At 37.8% G+C, this 24,118-nt stretch overlaps 2 protein-coding genes across 2 annotated transcripts in view; one reads left to right on the top strand and one right to left on the bottom strand.

Moving 5' to 3' along the window:
• Positions 1 to 14,497, top strand: part of snap91a (synaptosome associated protein 91a) — a 46,077-nt gene extending 31,580 nt beyond the window's left edge. Inside the window, exons 13-28 of the mRNA XM_079624870.1 lie at positions 423 to 437; positions 897 to 1,031; positions 2,529 to 2,609; positions 5,130 to 5,360; positions 6,531 to 6,611; positions 6,854 to 6,922; positions 7,149 to 7,265; positions 7,804 to 7,875; positions 8,767 to 8,949; positions 10,819 to 11,055; positions 11,147 to 11,171; positions 11,441 to 11,534; positions 11,614 to 11,700; positions 11,801 to 11,908; positions 12,697 to 12,791; positions 12,878 to 14,497. Of these exons, the coding sequence (XP_079480996.1) occupies positions 423 to 437; positions 897 to 1,031; positions 2,529 to 2,609; positions 5,130 to 5,360; positions 6,531 to 6,611; positions 6,854 to 6,922; positions 7,149 to 7,265; positions 7,804 to 7,875; positions 8,767 to 8,949; positions 10,819 to 11,055; positions 11,147 to 11,171; positions 11,441 to 11,534; positions 11,614 to 11,700; positions 11,801 to 11,908; positions 12,697 to 12,783 (1,622 nt within the window). The 3' untranslated portion in view covers positions 12,784 to 12,791; positions 12,878 to 14,497. The remainder of the gene's footprint in view (positions 1 to 422; positions 438 to 896; positions 1,032 to 2,528; positions 2,610 to 5,129; positions 5,361 to 6,530; positions 6,612 to 6,853; positions 6,923 to 7,148; positions 7,266 to 7,803; positions 7,876 to 8,766; positions 8,950 to 10,818; positions 11,056 to 11,146; positions 11,172 to 11,440; positions 11,535 to 11,613; positions 11,701 to 11,800; positions 11,909 to 12,696; positions 12,792 to 12,877) is intronic.
• Positions 14,498 to 14,709: 212 nt separating this feature from the next.
• On the bottom strand, positions 14,710 to 21,279 carry prss35 (serine protease 35). Its single transcript, XM_079626594.1, has 2 exons — positions 21,081 to 21,279; positions 14,710 to 17,377 (listed from the first exon to the last, which is right to left on the bottom strand). The coding sequence occupies exon 2, from the start codon at positions 17,362 to 17,364 to the stop codon at positions 16,096 to 16,098; it is 1,269 nt and encodes a 422-aa protein (XP_079482720.1). The 5' UTR covers positions 17,365 to 17,377; positions 21,081 to 21,279; the 3' UTR covers positions 14,710 to 16,095.
• Positions 21,280 to 24,118: the final 2,839 nt, after the last annotated feature.

Below are 24,118 nucleotides of genomic sequence, written 5' to 3'. Positions count from 1 at the left end.
AGGTCAACTGATCACATTTCTGGTTAAAGTTGTGCAAAAATCTCCAGCATTTATTGTCACAGAGACTAAAAAACTGGAGGTTTAGGTTGTTATCGGTGTGTTCATCATTCATATCACCACTACTAGTTTGTCTATTTGAGCTCCACTGCATGAACCATTTTCTACCCAAATTAGGCCAGTTAGGGGAATATATTTATTGAGTGGGCATTCTAATGAGTTATAATGACAGACTAATTGGAAATGTCTTTCCCTTTCTGCTTTTCTACCCAAGCTTGTCAAGTCCCAGTTGTAAGCCGCAGTTTCTTTAGAAAGAAAAATGTGGGATCAGCTGATTCAAGGAGAGATCAAACATCTGTTTGCATCTAACATAATCTTCTTCTTTTCTTCCTCACTCATTTCCCTGTTTTTGGCTTTGGTGTCAGATCTGCTTGGTGAGGGTGAGTAGAGATGATTTTTAGATTGCATATACATAAGTGTTCTATCCAGGATCTGAGCCTTAAAATGTATCATACAAAAATCAACATGTTATTTTATTTTATTTTCCTATAATAATTAAGCAACCTAATGATTAATCATCAAAGGTTATTTTTATTTAGATTTAAAAAAATATATATAATAATTTATAATAATTGAAAATCATTTCAAAATTTGAATGGGCAGGACACCCTTGCGTCTTGTCTACCAGGAAAGTTCTGAACAAACTTTTTACTGTCCAAATCTGCATTCTTCTTTTTTTGATCCAGCTGTAGCTTTATGAAGTAATTTTACTAAAATCTCACCACAAAAAAAAAAAAACGTTCTTTCATCATTCTACATCCCTTCCTCGCCTCTCTCTCCTCCTCTGTCTTTCTGAATGATGTGGTTTGGTTGTGGCTTGGCTGTGGCGGGTGTTCCAGACTCTCTTGCTACCGCTAACTCTGAAGCGCCCCTCTCTGAGGCTGACACTGCCGCAGCTTCTGCTACCGAACCAGCTGCTGCTGCCGCCTCGCTGCCAGTGCCTGCCACCGTCTCAGACATGGATCTGTTTGGAGGTCAGTCAGGTCATTTCCAGGTTTAACTATCAGGGAAGAATGTTGAGTTCATCGGTTGTTTCGTGAATCACTTGTTGGTAAATGCTTGGTTTGGGTGCATGGATTGTTACTGGTACAGTTTGAAGTCACTTTTCATGAAGGTACAGTAACTTGTCAATTACTTTATATTTAAGTAAATGCATTTTGCCATATTGGCAAACATAATTTGCCGTGTTTTTTATTCCTTTTCCAATATGTGGCCTGAAGTCACTATTGTGTAAGTAGAAGATAATTAGTTCATTGGACCATATTTATTCGTTTAACAGACGCTTTTATTCAAATGAGAACAATACAAGTAGATAGGATTAATCCAAGGGAGAAAAGAACAGAAGTATTGTTAGGCCTACAAGCTGAGTTGATCCGTTTGTTTAATGAAGCATACTATATAGCTAAGGATTAGTTCACTTGAGATGAGATCGCTTACAGCAGACATTTCAGTACAGGCCTGATTATAAAAGGTCAACCGCAAATAAGAGACATCAAATCACCTTAAACTGTCAAATTTCATGCCATGCAAATGTTTAAGCCCAGGCCAGCTCAAGTTTAGCTCCACTTTGCCAGCGGAAATATGATATTAATGTTATTACACATTGAGTATGGAATTAATTCTTTTTTTATATACAAGTGGGCAACCCTATTTATTAGAATTAAGTAATTAAGAATTAAGTATAAAATAACATTTACCGGTAATTAAAACTAAAATCTAAAATTTTAAGTACTAAAATGCATTTCAGATGCAATCACTTTGATTGCACTTGTTGTAAAAAAAAACATGTAATGTCTAATGTATGTTTTTATGGTTTTAGTTTGTTATGATAAAGTATAATAATGCTGCTATTAATGTCTATTAAAGTTTCATACAACATTACAGACATGTTGTACATGTTGTTAATTAATATAACTATATATATTATAACTATAATATAATATGATTCTGTATTATATGGATTTGGCAACCCTACCAGTAACTGACACATTGTTTCATACAAAGCTGTGCAGACTGTTGATTTGATACTCCTCAAATTAAATTGACAGTCGGTTTAAAAAAAATAAAAAAAATAAAGCTTTTTTTCTCTTGGTTAATAAATTAATTAATTCTTACCTGGTCATCATAATGAGTCGTGCAGGTTTTGATGGGGTTTGAAATATCAAATGCCACAATGCTCATCACCGCCTTGGCTTTAGTTAACTGAAGCAATGCTGTCAAATCCAACACGTTTTACTCACTTGTTGGTCCTGACGGCATTAACTGGATGTTTCACGCAGGCTGACTCATTTCCCTCAGTGTGTGTGTGTGTGGACACGCTTAATTAAACTGTATACAGCCCAGACTGGTCTATTTTACTGCCATTTGGGTTGTATAGAGTGCTTCTGTTCACTTATAGAAGTCTATATCTATCGCCTCTTCATCCCCGTTTCTTTTTCTCTGTTGGGTTTTGTTGGTTTGGGTCGGCCCAGATGCGTTTGCGCCCTCCCCAGGTGATGGCCCGAGCGAGGGTGTGGCCCCAGCAGCTGCTGCCGATGCATGTGCCGGATCTGGTGGGTTCTCATCCGTACACAAGATCCTTTAGCACCCTGCTCTCCTGTGTGTGTGTGTGTGTGTGTGTGTGTGTGTGTGTGTGTGTGTGTGTGTGTGTGTGTGTGTGTGTGTGTGTGTGTGTGTGTGTGTGTGTGTGTGTGTGTGTGTGTGTGTGTGTGTGTGTGTGTGTGTGTGAGAGTGTGTGTGTGTGTGTGTGTGTGTGTGTGTGTGTGTGTGTGTGTGTGTGTGTGTGTGTGTGTGTGTGTGTGTGTGTAATATGGTCGTGTGCTATGATCAGGAGTTTGTGAGTGCAAGAGAGAGTGCAGTGCAAGCAATGCGATTTTTGTTTACATTGTTTTAGTTTTTAACCCTGCTTTTGCCCACACGATACAGCAAAATAATTTTGTCCATGACCTGCCTGAGCACATACACCATTCTCTGCAGGCACAATTAATATTATCTCTCCTTACATTACAAAAAAATAATTTTTAATCATTATCTTGGTCTTGTTTTACAGTAAAAATATGTACACATCCTTAAAACATTAAAAGCTCAATTAATTTCGTTTTAAGGATGTTTAGATGTTTTGAAAACAAAACAAAATCCTTAAGATGATGATTGAAAACTATTTTTGCCTCAACTTTCTGGAGAAAGGCTCAAAAAAATTAAGACATTTTTCACGATTTACGCATTTTAATTAATAGTAAAATAGTAAAATTCCATCAAATTGAATTGAATAATCCTTACATATTTTTACATAAGGATTATTAAAATTAAATTTGATGGAATTTTACTATTAATTGGAATGCTTAAATCTTAAAAATACAAATAAAAAAGGCTTAACATTTTTGAGTGCTATGTTACCTTTACTAATAATTTCCCTTCCAGCTTATATTTTCAGTATCAGTGATTCATTTGAACAACCTAAACTTTTAATTTCATGAAGTTTGAAGAGCAAAAGCTTAGTGGTTGTATTTACATAATGCAGCTGTGGTGTCATAGAACATGAACAGAGTTACTCTATATTTACCTAACTTTATATTAGCTTTTATTGTAATTTAGGATTACACTTTATTTCGATAGTCCACTTTAGACATTCTTCTACTTTGCAACTACATGTCAACTAATTATCATTAGAGTATTAGTAGACCGTTAGGTAACTTAATAAGTTGACATGTACATGCAAAGTTACTTATATTCAGTAGAATGTCTGTTCTCTGTTGGAGGACCATCAAAACAATGTGTTAGCCGATATTAAGCAGGGAGTCTACTAATACTCTAATGACTGGTAGTTGACATGTAGTTGCAAAGTTACTTATAGTTAGTAGAATGTCTGAAGTGAACTATCAAATAAGTAATAAATAACTTGGCTCTGCTAGGACCTTAAAAATCTGCAACTTTTGACATTCAGACATTACTTCCTTGTTTTTGACCACCTCAAATATGTATAATTATACAAAACAGATTAAACCATAACATTGTTTATTGTGTTTTTGTTACATAAGTCTACTGAAGGCGAGTTGAATGCGAACCCATATGCAGTTCATTGAAACGGAATACAAATCAAACCGAAGAAAACCATGACATGAACTAGACTAGAGACTTGGCTAGAACATAAAGTTCAAGCACAAAAACACAAAGAAACACATGATCAAAACAACCAATCAGAACATGACACATGGCAGAATCACATGGGGAGCAAGGGAATCACATGACAAAGCCATTCCCCCATTCACTATTCCCTACATTACACATTACTCTACTAATTTAGTCCACTTGAAGGAGTGAATGAAAACAAGTGAGGTAATTTGGATCCTGAGAGTGCTGCTTTTGCATAGTTTGTGCTTTCTGTTTAATAATCATTTGAAACTTAGCAAACTGGCAGCTCCAGTAGTAATGAAAAGATTTATCTTGAACACTGTCAGGGAAACTAGCATGTATAAACCCTAATTAAATTTAATCATCAATTAAAAAGGTTATACCTGTATGATATTACGCTGTACAGTGTACCAGCTGTTTGGAAAATGGATGGACGGCAGCATCTTCTGGTCAGACGCGGGAATTAATTCGGCGCGACCATCACAGTACATTATGGGTATTCTAAAGCCGTTGAGTGTACATCGGTTGTACACTCGTTATTGTGGTGCATTATATGATTGAATGAGTGCACTTGATAATGTCCACTATAGTTTCAGACACCACTACAAATGGTTGTCCACTCAAATAGTGCCCTATTTAAGGGTATAAGTAGCGATTTCGGACACAGCCCTTGACTAAGAAAACTACAAAAAAAAAGACAAGAAAACAAACGTGAACCAAAACAGTTTTTAACTACTTTTTAATGAGTCTGGTGGTTGCAGTACTAAGGTTAATGGTGTCTTAAAGTGTGCTTTTTAAGGTAAAATCCATCTCCTCTCTCTCCGTGACTTCAGTGCTGCTGAAGTTATGAGCTTTCAGTGTGTTTCTTTTTCATTTGCAGTGTTTGTTATGTAACAAACCTTCCCCACTCCATTTTCACCCCCCACCCCTCCCTAATAAAGACCCCTGGGCCACATCCGAGGGGAGCTCAAGTGTTGCCCCAGAGCTGGATCTCTTTGCCATGAAGCCAGTAGAGAGTATCGCTGCCGCAGCGTCCCCTACCAGCGCCGAGCCGAGCATCTCACCAACAGCGGCCCCTGCTGTCCCCTCTCCTCCACCCGCTACTGCCACCACCACCACCACATCTGCTACACCTGAGCCCGTGCCTCCGCCAACACTAGACCTGTTTAGTGGTAATATTTCTGCTGTGGTTCTGCCTCTGTCTTGCTTTACTCTGCATTATGACAATATTAACTTGCTACGCTAGTTCCCCAACATTATTAAGATTCTCTTTGTTTGATTTCTCTCATTTAGACTTCGGTTTTATTTTTTGGTCATTCTGGTTTGTGAATCATGACCTTAACCACCTTTTCAGTTCTGAGGAATAAACAATAGTTTGGAATATAAATATAAACATACACTTCTCTTATTACTATTATTCAGCAAAGATGCATTTAATTGATCAAAAGTCGCAATAAAGACATTTATAATGTTACAAAAGATTTCTATTTCAAATAAATGCGGTTCTGTTGAACTTTATATCAAAGAATACAAAAAGATCAATCACGGTTTCTACAAAAATATTAAGCAGCACAACTTTTTTTTACATTTATAATAATTAGAAAATGTTTCTTGAACACAAAATCATCTTATTAGAATGATTTCTGAAGGATCATGTGACACTGAAGACTAGTAATGATGCTGAAAATTTAGCTTTGCCATCACAGCTATAAATTACATTTTAAAATATAAAGCAGTTATTTTAAATTGTAAAAATACTTCATAATATTTCTGTTTTTACTATTTTTGATCAAATAAATGCAGCCTTGGTGAGCATAAACATTTAAAAATCTTGCCGAACCCAAACCTTTGGACAGTTGTGTAAATATTTCAAAAAGATTATACTATTGATGTAGTTGTAAATATCAATTGATGTGTATAAAATGTCTGTATAAAAAATGTGTATATAATATATATATATATATATAAAAATGTACATCAAGAGGGGTGGTCAATGTCACTGATTCACATTTGGCCTCTAAAATCGCACTGCAATCTGTCAAAATCCAGGATTTGCAGTGACCACATTTGTCCTGCAATCATTTTCTGGCTTTTTGACCATAATCTGAATGCTGCAGTTTGCATTGACATTTGCAGACTTGATTAAATTGTCTTTTGTGCTACTTGTTCAAAGTGATTATGGAAAAAGCAAGCAAAGCAAAATGTTTTCTCGTCTAAATCTCTCTCTCTCTCTCTCTCTCTCTCTCTCTCTCTCTCTCTCTCTCTCTCTCTCTCTCTCTTTTGAAGCTGTCATGTTATGCACTGACTAGAAGCGTAATGCAAATGTGTGTCCTTGTTTATAGATATGTTTGATTCTATGCCTGAGCAAAGCTCCTCCGCGGAGCCCAAAGCAACCACTCCTAGCGTAGACCTATTTGGTGCAGGTACAGGAGTTGCTTCCCATACTTCTATTGAACGTCTCGTCTAGTCTCACCTTTCTTCTTTCCCATCTGTTTTTTTGCCCACTCCGTCTTGGTTTGTCCTCATAGTGGAACGTGGACTTGTGCATGTTTGCACCCTCAAAAGCACGACTCTGTGTTATTTGCGTGCCTCTGCTCCTTATTGATTTCTCTTCTCTTACATTTCATCCTCCACTTCCTCTTTCTGCTTTGGCTTGGTCTGGAAGATCTTCCCGCTGTGTCACGCGGGCCCTCACCTTTGCCTGAGGCCAGTGTGACTGGTGATCTCTTGTCTGGTGAGTGTCTGAGGCTTGTCTCGCTAAACCTAGCATGTTCCACAAAAGAATGGAAGCCATGCAGGTTTAACATGACAAGAGGGTGAGTAAATGATGACAGATCCCTTTAATTTAATGATGTATTTGGTTAATGTTCTTCAATGCACTTCTACTTTCACTCTACCTCACAGTAACACTTTAAGCTGCTAGTATTATTTTCAAAGGTGTGTCTCTCTTTCTCATATAGACTCATTTGTTGCTCCAGCTGTTGTTCCAGTGGCTCCTGCACGTGCTGGTCCAGCTGCTCCAGCTCCTCCTGTCTCTCCTCCTAAAGCCGAGCCTGGACCTGTGCTGGATCTCCTTGGTGTGTCCCCTAAACTTTCTCATAAATAACACCTAGAAGACCAGAGGAAGTGCTTAAATATTGAGATGTTCATATTCAAAGGCTTCCACTGCAGTGTAACCCAGAGAATTATGATCAGGTTTTTACATCTGACTACACAATGTTGGTGCTGAGCTTGTTCAAGTTCATTTTATTATAGCATAGACATTTACATTTATGAACTGGTAAGTATACACCAGCTGTTTCATAACCCAATTTTTCAGTTATAAAGGGTACTTTGGTCAGTGTCTGTTAAGTGAGCAGATGATGATGTTAAGAAGAGAGAAGTTTGTTTGGTGTGTATTTGCATGCTGTGCCGTATACATTGTAAGTGTGGAAAGATACAGGGAATACACATCCACGTGTCAGCGTTTGTTACGGTGTGATTCTGTGTGGGCCTGTTGTATGATCTCGGCTCACTCTCTCCATCTGCCCTTCTCTCAGTGTGTATGCAGCTTTAAGGCTGACTAATGCTTCTCCTCCTTCATGCTGCGCTGTGGGACGTCTGTCTCTGGAACAGACACATTTGGAGACACTACTGGAGAGTCCCAGTCCGCCGCTCCGGGAGCACCATCCTGTGACCTGCTTGGAGGTATGGTCACAAATCTTGATTGGGAAAACTCTCATTTTTGATTATTGATGAAACCGAGAAGCTAGAACAAGCAATGCCAACGTGCTGTTCTATTTATGTTATGCAGTTAATGCCTAATAAATAATTAAGTAAAAAAAAAAAAAAAAAAATGATAGTAATTAATCATTTAATTACAATCATAATAACAGTAGTTATTATCATTGCTTTTTTTTAGTTAAATGTATAATTTAATCCAATAATAGTAATAATAATAATTATATATTATAATATATATATATAATGCTAAGATTCAATATTTTTCTATAAACTAATTCTAGTTTAATTAATTAATGTTACTTTTTCAGTAAAACTTTAAGCGTAAATTGCTATGCTGATAATATAATTTGTATTAAAATTTTGTATTAAATTAGGATAATAATAATAAAAAAAGTTGTTATTGTTAACTAAACTTTTAAAAATATTTTTTTTGCTAATTGAAATAAAGCTAAATATATCAATAAAAAGCTTTATTTAAAATGTTAGATTTTATTTTTGTTATTATTTATATTTATATATATATATATTTTGCTTTATTTATTTATATATATAGCCTATAGTTTTTATTAATGTTTTGAATTAGCCTTTATTTGTAGATTTTCAGTTTAGTTTTACATTATGCTTTAGTCATTTTGTTATGTGCTTTTGGAATTTGTATTAGTGTGTATATATATATATATATTTTTTTTTTTATTATATTTTTTTTGCTTTATGCATATATATATATACACAGTGTATGTGTGTGTGTGTGTGTATGTATATATATATAAAAAACTAAAACAAATTCCAAAACCTTTTTTAAAAAAGTCTACAAGTGCATTGTGGATTTGGCGTCTCACCCGTTGATGTCTGTAGGGTTGATTTCACCGGTCACCCCGACGGTTACACCAACCCCAGCAGCAGTGCCAGTCTCAGCCCCAACTGACCTGCTGGAGTCGGCTTTTGACGCCTTCGGCAGTTCGCCAGTGTCCTCCACACCAGCAGCGGCAGACAGCACACTCGCCACCGCAGCAGCGTCTGCTGGCTTTGATACGTCAGGTGAAAAATCAGATTATATATGTTCCCCGGGTGTTTCGAACAGATTACTATACTCTCACATTAAACATTGATAATTACCTTTTTGCCAAAACTGTTTTTATTTTCTCTTGAACACAGCGTGGCGTTTTTCAAGCTTGCTTGCTTCTCAGCACACTTTCGTCTTGCATGAGCACTTCTGTATCTGCTGACCTTCTTGAATAATACAGAGAGGATGTGGCAGTGCTTATAAAATGCATTCTCCCTGTGCTTTTTCTCCTTTTCATTTCTTCTTGTGTTCTGTCTGTTCTTGCTCTCTTACTATAATACTGCTTTTCTCAACTTTATCACCTGTCCCATTATTCTGTCATGTCTCTCTCTCTCTTTCTCTGCACTTGGTTTCTGATAACTCTCTCCTTGCACACTGATCTGGCTCATTGCTTGCTCCTGCTGTGCGATTGGTGAGTTGGTGAGAGGACTCAGGGCTTTGCGGCATGTAACGCTGTACCCGATCACGCTAAAGGGATTGGGAGGTTTGAATGTTCTCGCGCTGTTTGTTCATCCACTGCACATGCACACCCTTTACCCTTTGAACTCTGTGCAGTTTTTCCCTGCTCGCCTATATTCTTGAGCATTACTGCATTAGAATGAATTGCCTGCCTTAGTGTTGTTAGTACTGTACCGGAATACTTCTTCATAAAAGGTGCACTAAAATAATCATTTCAGCATATACTATTAGCTACTTTATAAATGTGTTGTGAATTCTTCATACTTTTTTAGGTTGTACATTTTAAGTATTTGTAAAGTGATATTTCTTAATTTCTTTACATTCAAAAATAGCTGGAAGTCATTATAAGCTATAAAAAAATACTTGATGCACCTTTAACATTTTTGAAGAGCCAAAACCTTACCTTTAAGGTTAAAGTTTTGGGTCATTGACTGGGAGGTGTCTGATCTCTGCCCATCTCCTCATCTGGTACAATTAGTTCTGCAGTGAGGATATTTTCTTTGGTGCCTGACATGATGCGTCCGACCACGTTGTAATGCAATGAAAATCCTGTTTATAAAGATGTGCTGATGTGTGTTGCCAGTTTTTGGTTTCCCAATGCATGTAGTTAACACCCCTGGATGCAATTTTTGAAAACCACATGAATGATATGATAAATATGTGGATCTCAATTTATTTTTGTTTTTTAAATATATGTGCACTTTTGTTCAAAGGTTTGAGGTCAGACAGATTTTTTTTTTAAATTAAGAAATTCATACTTTTATTACACATTAAATTAACCAAAAGTGACAGTAAATACATTTTGATACAAAATATCTCTGTTCCAAATAAATGCTGTTCTTTTTAACTTTCTATTCTTCAAAGAACCCCCCCCCCCCCCCCCCCCCCCCCTCCAATGTAAGGTCCCCATACAAATGCTAAGCAGCACAACTGATTCCAACATTGATAATAATAAAACATGTTTTTTGAGTGCCAAATCAGCATAATCATCGTTATAATTGATTTCTCAAGGATCATGTGACACTGAAGACTGGAGTAATGATGTTGAAAATTCAGTTTTACCATACATATTAAAATAGAAACCAGTTATTTTAATGTGTAATAATATTTCACATTATAACTGCTTTTACTGTATTCTTTATCAAATAAATCCATTCTTGGTGAGCATAAGAGACTAATGAAACATTAAAAAAATCTTACTGACCTTTTGAACGGTAGTGTATATTTTATTTGAATGTCTTTTGTTTTACTCCTGGTGTGTTACAGTACATCTGCCTTGGTATTAAATGGGATTGCTGACAAGTTGCATATCCAAATCAATTCTAGGCTAAAATAGTCTCAATCCATACTGGCTATATTAACCGACTCTTCTCTGTCAACGCCAGTGTTTGACGGATTAGGAGACCTTCTGATGCCAGCCATAACCCCTCAGAGCACAGGCGGGACCCCCATGGCTGCAACGAGCATGCCGTTGATACCCGGAATTGTGCCCACCGCTGTGCCGGCATTGGCTCCGGCCATGGCGCCCGCAATGGTACCGACAATGGCACCCGTAGCAGCTGCCCAACCAATTAAACCAATCGGAGGAGACTTGGACACTTCACTCGCCAATCTGGTCGGAAGTATGTATGGAACAATGATGGACTGATTATGTAGGGGTCATTGTCCCCATGATGCCGACTCTAACTTATCTTGTTTCTTCCTCTCTTGTAGACCTGGGAGTGGGAATCCAAAAGAAGTAAGTTCAGTGTCTGTTGCAACGAGTCTCTATGTCCATGTTGTTTCAGAAACACCTATTAATCTTGTCACTTATCCGTAATGTCAATTCACGAGCATGATTTACTCAACCTGACCCGTATTGACAATTCATTTGGACTATTATGGCAACTTGATTGATTCCCTCTCCATTGGAGCACAATTTAATCATGTTCACTTTGTGTGGCCCTAGAGCTGTGTTTATGAATGATTTGCACATTATGTTGGCTGACAGCTATTTGTTTTGCACAGGGACAACCAGTGGAGTGAGAAGAAACTGACAGGAGGAGCGAACTGGACCCCTCAGGTCGCCCCGAGTAGCTGGGGCACACCTGGTGCTCAGATGGTAGCGTGCTGCTTCTTTCTTAAACACATTGAAATGTTTCTTGTATATCTTATCATATTTCTGTTCCGATTGTGTTTAGTCTGGCTCTGCCCCTGGAGCCACAGGAGCTGCCGCCCCACCTGGAGCAATGGCACCACCCATGGGAGCACAGCCTGGCTTTGGCATGGTGAGAAACCACTTTTTTAAATGTTCAAAATAATCTTTGTATTTTGCACTTACTGTATGCACTTATGGATGGTTATTTTACTTGTCGTTTTTTTACTCAGCCCCCAGCATCAGGAGCTCCCATGATGCCCCAGTCTGTGATGATGGGTCAGCCCATGATGAGACCACCATTTACAGGGCCAGCAGCAACAGGAACACCCGGAGCACCAGTAAAGAACATACACAAAAATGCACATGCAAACATTGTTAAAGTCGACATGAAATGGAAGTTGCAGTTGACATTTCTTCCCTATATATGCGAGTGAAACAACTTATCGAAAAAGAACGAAATGTAGGGGGCACTTGAGTTTGTCCATCGGGAATTGATTGGGTCATTGAGGTTTGAGCTCATGTTAGTGACATGTTGTCCTGCACCAGTAAACACGTCATCAGAGAAGAGAAGAGGGAGAGGACGTTATTTTGATAAAAGATTAAAAGGGCACATGCTGCAATTTTCCATTAAAAAAACAACAAGAATTGTCCATTTTGATTTAATGGTGACTCTTCTCATCAACGAAATGTCAGAAATATTTGTAAGCAAAGGTTTTTTTAGCGCGTCAACGATAATGATGAAAAATGTGCATCATGACAATTGCTATTTTAGGAGATCAGGGTTTCAAAGAACAGTACTCGCATGTTAGTTTTATTAATTTTTAAATTCATATATAATTGTTGGAACATTTGGTTTAATTTTGCACTTTGCATATTATTTTTACTAACTAAAATGAATAATAGACTAAGACATTGACTGAAAGATATTTTCATCAAAAGACAAAAACAACATTTTTTTATGTTTTTGAAAAGTCTTTTGTGCTCACCAAGGCTGCATTAATCTGATCAAAAATACATTAAAAACAGCAAAAATTGTGACAATTACATTTACATTTGAAATGACTAACTGAATGAATTAAATTTTCATCAGCCATTACTCTTCCTCAAGCACCCTTTATTTCCTCAGTTGTCTCCAGGACCAGCTGCTCAGAGCCCCAAAAAACCTCCCAACAAGGACCCACTTGCAGATTTCAACATCAAGGACTTCTTATAATTTTCCAGGTATCCTTATCTTACAAGTGACTTCTTAAATGAGGCTTTGGTGCCTCACTTAGTAACATGACATTTTCTCCATGCTCTATTTGCAGTATGTGTTTTTCTCAAAGACTGAGCTCCAGTGAGAGAGGTCTGCTGTCTGTTTACACCTCCAGATGCCCGAGGAGCCTGCAGCTAGATATCCACTGACCCCGCCCCCTCCCAGCCCAAGCCCCGCCCACTCGGCCCCACCCAGCATTCCTGTGTCATGTTGTAGCACAAACTGTGAAGTGAATCGTAGAAAAAAGAGAAAAATTAAGGTGTGCTAATCTCAACGTTATCTTTGTTTTAAACGAAACAGAAAAAATTATCTAAAAAAAAAAATGCACACAAATGAAAATTAAACATTAAAAAAGATTCTTATGTATGTCAACTTTTTCCAGTGTTTAAGTCTGAAATGAATGATGTGTGTGTGTTGATCCCCTCAACTTTAATTCTGGTTCCTCTGGGACTTCCCTTTTGGGGTCAGAGGTTGTTCAAGTGCTTTCTGTTGTCTGTTAGTTTTGGAGCAGTGTGCAATGTATCGTTTGCAGACGGTACTGTGTATATTATCCTCATTGATGAAAAGGTCTCTCCTCTGCTCAAATTTTTATCTGTGGACAACTTATTGATGTGTACCTGGTAATCGGATTAAAAGAAATGCTGTTGTCATCTCCCATCATCGACTGACATGTTTGTTTACAAAATATAAATATATGAAATATAAATATACATGAGTTATGTATAAATTAATAGCATATCTGGGCTCCTCTGTAACCTCTTGGTGATTACATGTAATTTTTGTATTTTAACTCATATTATTTTTCATATATATATTTTTTGATTCTTTAGTTTGATTTGTTTTAATTTAATAGTCAATGCGTTGTCAGTTCACTGTTTACATACTCTTTATGGATATCGCAAGAACCCTGAGGTTAATCTTTATGGATAACCTCAGCAAATTTGGATTTTAATTCCACTTAATCTCAGTGCTACGAATCTCAGATGATCTCTGAGAGAGGCCTTTTGCAGTATCTTAAAATAACAAATATGTACAGCAACTTGTTCAACTGGTGGTGTTTCCTAAAAAACAAAACAAAAAAAAAGCCCCCAAGATTTCACAGTTGTAGTCAGTGGAATGCTGTGTTTGAGTCTCATAGTTACTTGTGCTTGTATGAAATCCAAACTGAAGCTGGTACATGTAGTGTTATTTTGTATAATTGTATAAGAACCCGTTCACATGTTTGGTTATCTCAGTCTTACCCTCTCGTACTACATTATGAACCCTGACCTTTGTTTGTTATACGTTATACGGTTGATTCATGCTCCCTCTGTTGGTGAGTGGTGATACTGTAGTTTGCACAACAAAATGGACTGTGGAGGAGATCTCTTATAAGAGAATAACTGATAACATAGGGTGTAGGTTCATTAGCAGTGATAGACTCTTAGATCTTTGTCAAAGTTTTCAGGAGGTCACTGTTAAACAGTGTTACAGAAAGGTTTGACTGACAGCCCTGTATCACTTTCCCTGTTATCTCTCATGGAAATTACAAAGAAAGATCTGTGGATCTCTCTTTTGCAATTCTCTGTTCCCTTGAAAGAAATTTTATTTTGATTTATTGATTCATATTTGACACCCCTACATAGTGCATGTAAGCCCTTTGAGATGCAATAAACTGATGGGAAGAATTGCCCACCTGTGTCCCCCCGTGTCTGTTTTTTTCACAGAGCTCATGTATGTATAAAAAAAGTTATATATGTTCCTGGTATATATAGAAACAAAAATAATATATGTTTTTATATAATGCACCATTTAAAATAATATATATATAACTTGGAAAAACTAGATGTTAGATTATAAGCTTGGTGGGAAAAAATTAACACACTCACACACACACACTATTTTGTCCTCTTAGACCAATACTTATAAATCTCAGTTTATTTGGTCCTTAATAAAAAAAGATTTAGGAAAAAGTTGTACAAAATGAAAATTGATGCAATCCGATTTTGATAAATCAATTTTATATTAAGATTTTTGATTTATATTTCCTATGAAGCTGCATTGCTTTTCTCTTGATCATAATTACAATGCTATTTATTATCAATCATATCTAAATTTAAATAACCCTGTGTTTTTGTAAAGAACATCATGATCATGTAACTCATAATACAAGGCTTACATTAAATACATACATACAGTTCTACAGTAGGCTGTTACTTCGACAGGTCCTTAAATGTTTTATATTTTAAAATTAAATTAGCACCAAAAGTCAACAAGGGACTCTGAAAATTAAGCTTAAACCTTCAACTAACTGCTTGCATTGTTATACAAAAGGCAGAAACAAAATGATAGCCCATGAAGACAGGTAACAGTTTATGCTGTCAAAGGGACACAATCATAACATTTGTGACCCTGCACCACAAAACCAGTCAATTTTGAAATTTATACATTAGATACATTTATAAAATTGAGATTTATACATCATCTGAAAGCTCAATAAATAAGCTTTCCATTGATGTATGGTTTGTTAGGATAGGACGAAACATTGAGAAAATCGCCTTTAAAGATGAAAAAAATGTTTTTATATATATTTACGGTAGGAAATTTACAAAATATATTCATATAACATGATCTTTACTTTATATCCTAATGATTTTTGGCATAAAAGAAAAATCGATAATTTTGACCCATACAATGTTGGCTATTGCCACAAATAGGCTATATTGTGTTTTTGTGTTTCGTCTTGTGACTGGTTTTGTGATCCAGGGTCCCATTTAATAATAACAATAACAATGATAACAAGAAAAAAGAATTTCAAAGAGCACCAGCATATTGATATTCAGATGTGTTCTTCAAAAAGAAAAAAGGAAAATAGCAAACATCAAAGCTTCTTCTCTCAGAAAAAAAAGTTTTTTTTTTTTCTTGTGTCAACTAGTCAGATCTAGCTTTCTACTTCAAGGTATCCAGACAGATTACCAGACAAAACAAATGCCTCCCATAGCAAACACCACTGATTGAAGTACATTTTCTAATTCAAAACAACAGTTTAGGACAGAATTAGTTCTCGTTAGGACAACTGAATCTAGAAATACATTCGTTCTAACTGATTCATAACAAAAGTTGTCTAATAAAATAAATTAAGGTATCAAAATAGCTTGGAAAAGTTCAATGGTAGGGTTGTTATAGTCTAGTGTTGATGAATGCAGCAGTTTGTGTAGTGCACAAATGGGAGGCACAAGGGTTGGTGAGAGCCGGGACCGAGGCAGTCAGACGGGCCACTGATGGAGTCTCTCAGGTGCCCCGACATTGGTTAGAGTCCCCATGGACCCAGCGGCAGATCTGTGCGTACTTCAGGGGTGTGATTCGTACGGCCACATTGTAATCCTGCTGCACCCCGTTAACATCCACCCACTGGTGACCCGAGAACACGCCAATGATTTTCCGCTTCCACTTCTTCTTGCCAGGTTCTTTAAGGCGAATGTAGACACCCGAGCCGCTGGAGCCGGGCTTGGCATCGCAATACTGGTACAACAGGTCGTTGGACTCCTCGGATACAGCGCAGAAGCGGTACACCAGGTTGCCCGGTCGGTCATCGTCGAATCCCGAGAAATGGATACGTCCAGCGGGCAGCTTCTTGACGGAGGGGATGACGCCTAAATCCATGTACTTGGTCTTCTGCGCCCTCTTAAGCTCCAGGATGGCGTAGTCATAATCGGCCACAATGTCCTCTGAGATACCTTTAAACCAACCCTTCGGCACCTGCATCTGTTTCACGCGCGTCCACCGGAACGAGGGCTGTTCAGAGACGGTGCTGCGGCGACTACGGTTCCTCCTTCCTTTGCCTTTGCCCTTACCCTTACGTTCATGCTTCTCTCCAATCTCTCCATTTTCGTCGATTTCTTCCTCCTCTTCTTCGTGTTTCTTCTGGCCTTTCCTTCCTTTCCCTTTCCGGCCTTTCTTCCGGCGGGAACGCTCTTTCAGCACGCCGACGCTGAGCTTCTGTACCCCGTCTAGGTAGTCCGTACCGTTGTGGATGCAATGAGCGGCCGTCAGGACGTGTTTGGGGGACACCAGCACTCCAGAACAACCTGTGGAGATCTTAACAGATGTGGAGAAAGGATACTTCATGGAGTACTGCTTGTCAGCGATGGTAAACCTCGTATCCGTGCCGTAGACCTCTCGTCTCCGGCGAGCGCGCAACCGAGAGCCTGCCGTCCAGTCGTCGCTCACGTTTAGCTCCTGCACGGTGACGGTGGTGAGCGTGCGTGTTCCGTTGTCGTACATGGTCTCGTAGGACAGTAGCTGCTCCAGATCATCCAGACTGGGCTCTGGAAGACCCCGCTGGCACTCAATGCCACATATCCCATGGAGCTCACTCTGCGGCTTGGCCAAAAACTCTGAACTGCCCAGATGCACCGTTTGCTTTTCTTGTACCAATGGTACTTTCCTCTGTGGCCAGGTGTAGTCATCGTCACCTGTGGGATCATCCACTGCTGCAGATACCAGCACAGCCAGCACAGGTGAGATGGAAAGCAGGAGCATTAAGGGTACCGGGCCCATTGCAGAGAGACCCCTAGACCAGACACAAAAAGAAAAAGAGAATCAATATCACCTCAAATATTGTTCAGTAACTCTCTGTATACAGGAAAACAAAAGCATTTTTCTAACTGAGAAAAACAGGAGAGAAGATAAACATCAATCTATCTGAAATCTGTGACCGTCCTACAAATTAGTGGACCTCTTTCCTGTTCCTGGATGTCTTGATTATTTAGCACATCTTATTTATTTTATCAGCTCTTAAGTAGAGACTCCAAGACCTGAAATGTGTGTCAGATAAGGCAGACATCCAAAAATAATATTAAGGGGGCCTCCAGGAGGAGCAGGGCTTGAAGCACTAAAATAGGGAACAGATGATTTTATTAATACAGTCATGACCACTAGGGGGAGACAAATAATAAGATTTTGATGCACTATTTCAAAACCCCTGAGAGTATGTTGAGTGTATGTATATACAGTACACCTCATTCTCCACCATCACATTCCACAGATATTTAGAATTAGACCCAATCCTAATGATCCGGTTAAGTCAACAATAGTATTCCCACAGATTCCAAAACAAAAAATTGGAATCTGCTTTTAAAACAAAAAATGTATTACGTTTAGTTTAAATACATAATTAGCGAATGCCAAATTTGCTGCATTAGCTTTAGAGACTAAACAAATGAGTAAAATAGCGCACAAGTATGCTCACATTTAAAAAATATTCCTTAAATGGCACTGGCTGACAGAAAATATCTGCCATAGGAGGAAAACTGGAGACTGGAGGTTTGTGGTGGGGACTGTAAGAATATTGACCCTGTGGGTCAGAGCTCTTTGAGTCAGTGGTTTGGAAACGTCTCCCACTGTCTTGCTAAATGTCAGTAATAAGTATATACTTGGGTTCTGCGGATGGTACCGCAATTGGTACTGTTACCAATGAATAGGAGTATAAAATAATATGATAAACTAAACAAACGTGCACCCACACACATACAGATACACAAAGCAATCAGATCAGCAGCCTACTTCTGTATTCATTTATGTATCTGGTAACATCTCTAACTGATAAAGTTTAAGATTTGAGAGCATTTTATTTTCCACCAGACCATCACTTTGCAGCGATGAAAAGGTGCTTGACTCTTGACTCATGCAAGTCATATGAATTATTGCGCACCACATAAATCAGGCACATAAATATTGGGAACAAAGCAGTGATTTTAAATGGATAACAAGGTTCCCAAAGCTTTGGAACAATGCACTTCCATGATTCTTCCAGTCATTTGTGGGTGCAGGATAAAGATTTACATTGAAGATTTACAAAACAACATTATATAGATGAATATAATAATAACATAAGATAAGATAATAACACAATTTTTAAAGATTGTATACATATCCATAATATTTTAAGGCCTGTAAATCACAATTTTATCCAAGTATCCTGATATTTTCAGGTTTTCCATGTCAATGAGATCCCCCGTTTGCAGAGATAAGTATGGGATCTTCATCAGCAAAGGTCCTGATCAAGGTGACGTGGTTATTGTGCAATAATAACCAGCTGACTTCACATTATCCATCTTAATACTAACCAAATAAATAAAAAGGTGGGAAACTGATTTGGATTCCATTACACTGGACAAAACAAATGGCTTTGCAACAAGGTTAACACTGGACTGATATTATGACTATTAAATATATAGTACTATTAAAACAAAGTATTCTGGGGTCAGTTTCATATACAGTCAATAACTAAGACACTAGATGCCAGTAGCATTCATTTGAAGAGATCGCAATACGAGATGAGTGTGTAATACAAGAGAGGCTTGAAAATAATGCCGGTTTCTGGATACGCAGACTCATACAACCTTGCCATGGACAACAGTGACTATTCAGCAATATGAGACCTCTGAATGCTGCGATTTACCAGTCAGAAATGCATTAATTCATTAAGCAGATGATACTTAACCAGAGCAACCGAAGATGAAAAAAACACAAGCAATTAATCTTAAGGGGTGAACAATGCACTAAAAATGCTGGGTTGTTTTAACCCAATTTTTGGTCAACTATGGACAAACCCAAATGTTGGGTTAAAAATGTACTAAAATGTTTTAACCCAACAGCTGGGTTTGTCCATATTTGACCCAAAGTTGGGTTGAAACAACCCATCATTTTTTTATGATGCATGTTAGAAGTTCACCAATATGTTAGCAATCAGCATTACTACGTTTCAAAATTCTACCAGCATAAGCATTACAAAGCAAAGGTGGAAGTATGTGGAGCATGACTCACAGAGAGAAAAAAATCACACACACACACACACACACACACACACACACACACACACACACACACACACACACACACACACACACACACACACACACACACACACACACACAGAGGAACACAGACTGCAGCAACTAATCAGTAGCCAGTTTAGGGATGGGGAGTGTGGGTTGCAATATTGATTGCTACTCCATTCTTGGTTCAGTAAATTTTCCCCTGCAGAGCTGGAATCCCTCTCCTCCCACCTTACACTCCACTATGACATGGCGTCGGTGTGGATTATCTGCATCAGCCGTGCTGTCTATGAGAATCAATCTGTACAGACACTGTGAAGCCTCATCGGAAGTGTGAGGGGAAATATGTGCGCGTGTATGTGTGGTAGGAAAGTTATGGATTCAGGCAATGACAAATCAGATGTGTGCCTACTGGAGATTGCCGTGAGAAGGGAAGCACTTACAGAGGTCCAAACAAATTCCAGTAAGTCTATGATGTAAAATATGCAGACAGCTCGGGCCTTATAAAGTCGGCAAAACCGACAGACTCAGGCAAACTTGGTCTGACACGTGGTCTGATCTCTCTATCAACAGTTTTTTTTTTGTGATAAAATTGAGCTACAGTAATCTGACATTCTTCCATCACTGCTGAAATATCATGACATTTCCAACGTCATTTTCTCTGTAATAGGCTACATCTAGAGACGCTTAGATTAGTGGGCTTTTTAAAAACTGGCTTTAAAAGCAGAACATTTCCCGTCCAAGTCAGCATCAACCCATTTTCCATTACAAGGCAAAAATCTCAATATTGCACATTTGTAAACTTTATTAACCAACTTGATCAACCAAACGGTGGCGCTATTGGTCCCTTTTCAAATTAAGTTTAAAACTGATTGATTCATTCAAAGTTGCCGGATCTTTAAGTGCATGTCTTTCTCTCATTCATGGATTCATTAATAATTTACACGAACAATGTGAAGTTAAATGCGGGTCAATCATTTCCCTTGTATAAAAATTATGCTAACCACTTCCACCAAAGGAGACCTTTTTTTCCCCTTTTTTTGTTGTTGCAAGGGTTGGTTTAAAAGTAAATTTAGTTAAATTAGGGGTCAAAGTACCCAACTAATTAATCATTCCTGATTTACCGTTATAATAGGATTTACCTTTTAATATAGGCTATGTAGGCCTAAACAAAGTATTCAAAGCATTTTCTGAACTTTCTGAACTTCCTAAACTCTCATGAAGAAAAAAAAAACTTTTTATTATAGGCTAGTTACATTTTTCACAGAACCTTTGCAATCCATATAACTACACAGATGCTTCAGAATGATCACGACGATGACACTTTATTATTTCCACAGGTTAGAATGATGCAAAAAGTTTTTTTTTTTTTAAAGAGAATGAATGTATGAATGAATTAATGAATGAACGAATGAATTAATGAATGAAGCGTCATACCTGCTATCATTCGATTGATGGAGATGTTCAATCCGCAAACAGATGCTTGTTATTTAAGCAGGAAGCGTGTAAAAGTTACTTCATCTCAGAGGGTTTCGGTTGGATTGGCGGATAGTCCGTTTCTTCTCATATCTGCTCCACCTTCAAGACAGGGAGAGCTCAGAGACGAAACCCTTGGTAGGAATTACACTTGACGTTTAAGGGAAAGGGAGGAAAAAAAGTCCCAACAAGATTTTCACAAAGAGTTTCGTATAGGGGAGGGACCATCATGCTCTGCAACGATGGAGCAGAGAAAGTGAAGTTGAGAAAGCGTTCAGCACTTGATCTTAATGAATCTTTGGATTTGAATAAATCTTTATTTGACAATTCAAAGAGTCTGTCCAGAATTCAAAAGGGCTTTCCACTGATTCGTTCCACTGAGCGCACAATAGCGCAGCAGCGACTTTATTGTGATTCGGTTCCGTTCCCACATCACTGGGGCTTGTGTCCGTGTACATGATGTGGTAAACACGCGAGCAGGGGGTCTGCGAGTCAAAAGGACACCTCTAAATTTGCGTGCACATCTATGTAGATTTTTGTGTGGGAGAATGACGTCAAGCTCCTTTTTGTCTTGAGATTATTGGAGAGAGGGGGGCATGCAAAAATCCAAATTAATTTGAATATTTTTTGTAAATGTGGTTGCTATTACTATTCATAGGATATACAAAGGGGGAAAGTCTCATAAAAAAGGATGAACTATTTTTACATTTTTAATTTCAAGTCAATTGGAGTAGCCTAAATATTCATGATTCATGCAAGGAAGGTTTTTGAAAGTATAGTCCAAAAATGGCTCACCCTCATGTTGTTCCAAACCTATGAGTTTCTTTCTTCTGCTGAACACAAAAGAAGATATTTTAAAGAATGTTGTTAACCAGACAGTTTACGGCACCCATTGACTTCCATAGTAGAAAAAAAATGGACCGGCTACCGTCAACTCTCTGGTTAACAACATTCTTTAAAATATCTTCTTTTGTGTTCAACAAAAAAAAAGAAAAAAAAAAAAAAAAAACTCATACAAGGTTTGGAACAACTTGAGGGTAAGTAATGACAAACTTTTAATTTTGGGGGAATTATCCCTTTAAGTAGGCCTATGCTACTTTTACTTGGTCACTCCGTCTTTACATCAAACTTTTTCAGGTAAATGAATACAAACATTAAATTTCTAATGATTTTCCCATTGAAAACTTAATGTAGATAGATTACCAACATACGTTTTAAACTTTGTTTTTGTCTTTAAATTGCTGTTTATCCTCCTTTTTTGTAATTTATATAAATTCAAGTTTATGCACTTTACTGTGTCCGATCAACACTATCAAAAGTGTTAATTTTTCCACTTAATAATTCACAGGACCTCTGAATTTAAATGATTGGGTGTTTTTTTTTTTTTTTTTTTTTTTTAAAGAGTCCACCAAACAATACTTTTGTGCGTAGACACTTTACACAAAATGGCACAGATTCCTTTCCTAGAATTAAAGTGACTGCTGGAATTAGAAAGGGGCATAGCTGCATCTCGCAGAACTTATATTACAGTCAGGTATATTGCCTTTTCCCCCTTGTTTCTGGATGTTTCTGTCCAAATCAGAGACTTAGGAAAGGGTCAGTCTTTCAGTCGTCCACAATGTACGCTCACATCAGCACCCTTTACAGCACTGTGAGGTTCTCTGTCAAGTTTGAACAGAGAAAGGTGATCTCACCGCTTTAGACTGTGGCCTCCACCCTCCAATGTGCGCCTACAATGATCATCATGAGCTCTCTCTTTGTCAATGCAAGGTGTATTGTTTTTTTGCACATTGGTATTATATTTATTGTTTTTTGAATGATAAGAGTCAGAACACAAGACTGGAGATGATGGAGGCGGAGTGGGCGAGTGGCATCTGTACATGACACAGAGCAGAATCAAACTCTTGTCTCAAATGAGAGCCACTTCTGTCTGAGGCTAAAATTATAATTTCATATCTAACAGGACTAGAAATTGTTACATGAGTGTTTGGCAGAGTTGCTCTGAAAGGAATGGCTTTAAGTGATGTTTCTGCTCATGGTTGTGCGATACACATGGTTGCATAGAGAGTTCTTTGTCAAAGGAAGTCATGTTTTCATGATCCAGGGTGAACCATTAGGTTTTGTGCAGGCGTATGCTGTTAGAAGATTGTGTTAATGAATATTGGAACTATAGCGTTCATTTTGAGTAGTCATGGCTAATATAAAGAGCTGATTCCCCTGCTGAAAAATCCAGCATAAACCAGGCTGGTTAGAGCTGGTATAGTGCTGGTCTGGTGGACCGGATTCCAGTTTACCCAACAGCTTGTGGTCAGATTTCACTCGCTGCTAATACATAATTCCATGTATATGTAAATGAAGACATTTTGCTGGAGTTTAAGGGAACGTGAGTGTTGTGTTGAGTGGCTGCTCAGGCACATCCAGAGAGTCAATGAAGGCGATGTAGATTAAAGCGTCAGGTGTTTATTTATGCAGGTCATGGTCATAAACCATCTCAGCTGGCCTTCACCTTTCCATCTCTTATTAGAGCTTCCTCCCTTAAACAGAGAGCCATTTACAGGGTGCCTCTTTCCTAACCAGCCCCCCTCTCCCCGGTAATCTAGTGAGATAACTTTGGGTTAGCCATACTGAATTTGTTGACAGCAAATAATTAGACATCCAAATGGGACAAAGCTCAGGTAATCTTTTTTGGGTTAATTTTTTTTCATGTTTAAAAAAAAATTATGCTCACCAAGGCTGCATTTATTTGCTTTATTCAATTTAAAACCCAACTGTAAAAAAAAATATTTTCATGATTTGTTATCGCAACATTTTTCTTTTGTCAAATCAACTTAGATAATTAACGTTGTTCAGATTACATACTTATTTGAGTTACTATTTATTAAACCAATCTCCTTCATTGTATGAACTCAAATGTTTTATTTCAATTAACTCAAAAATTTTATGCAACCATGTAAGTTTTTAAGTTAAACCAACAATATTTTTTTACAGTGCATTTTCTA

Source organism: Phoxinus phoxinus (genome assembly GCF_949152265.1).
Source record: "Phoxinus phoxinus genome assembly, chromosome: 10".
Lineage (NCBI taxonomy): Eukaryota > Metazoa > Chordata > Actinopteri > Cypriniformes > Leuciscidae > Phoxinus > Phoxinus phoxinus.
The sequence above is the reverse complement of the archived record's forward strand: the minus strand, read 5'-3'. Positions and strand labels throughout refer to the sequence as shown.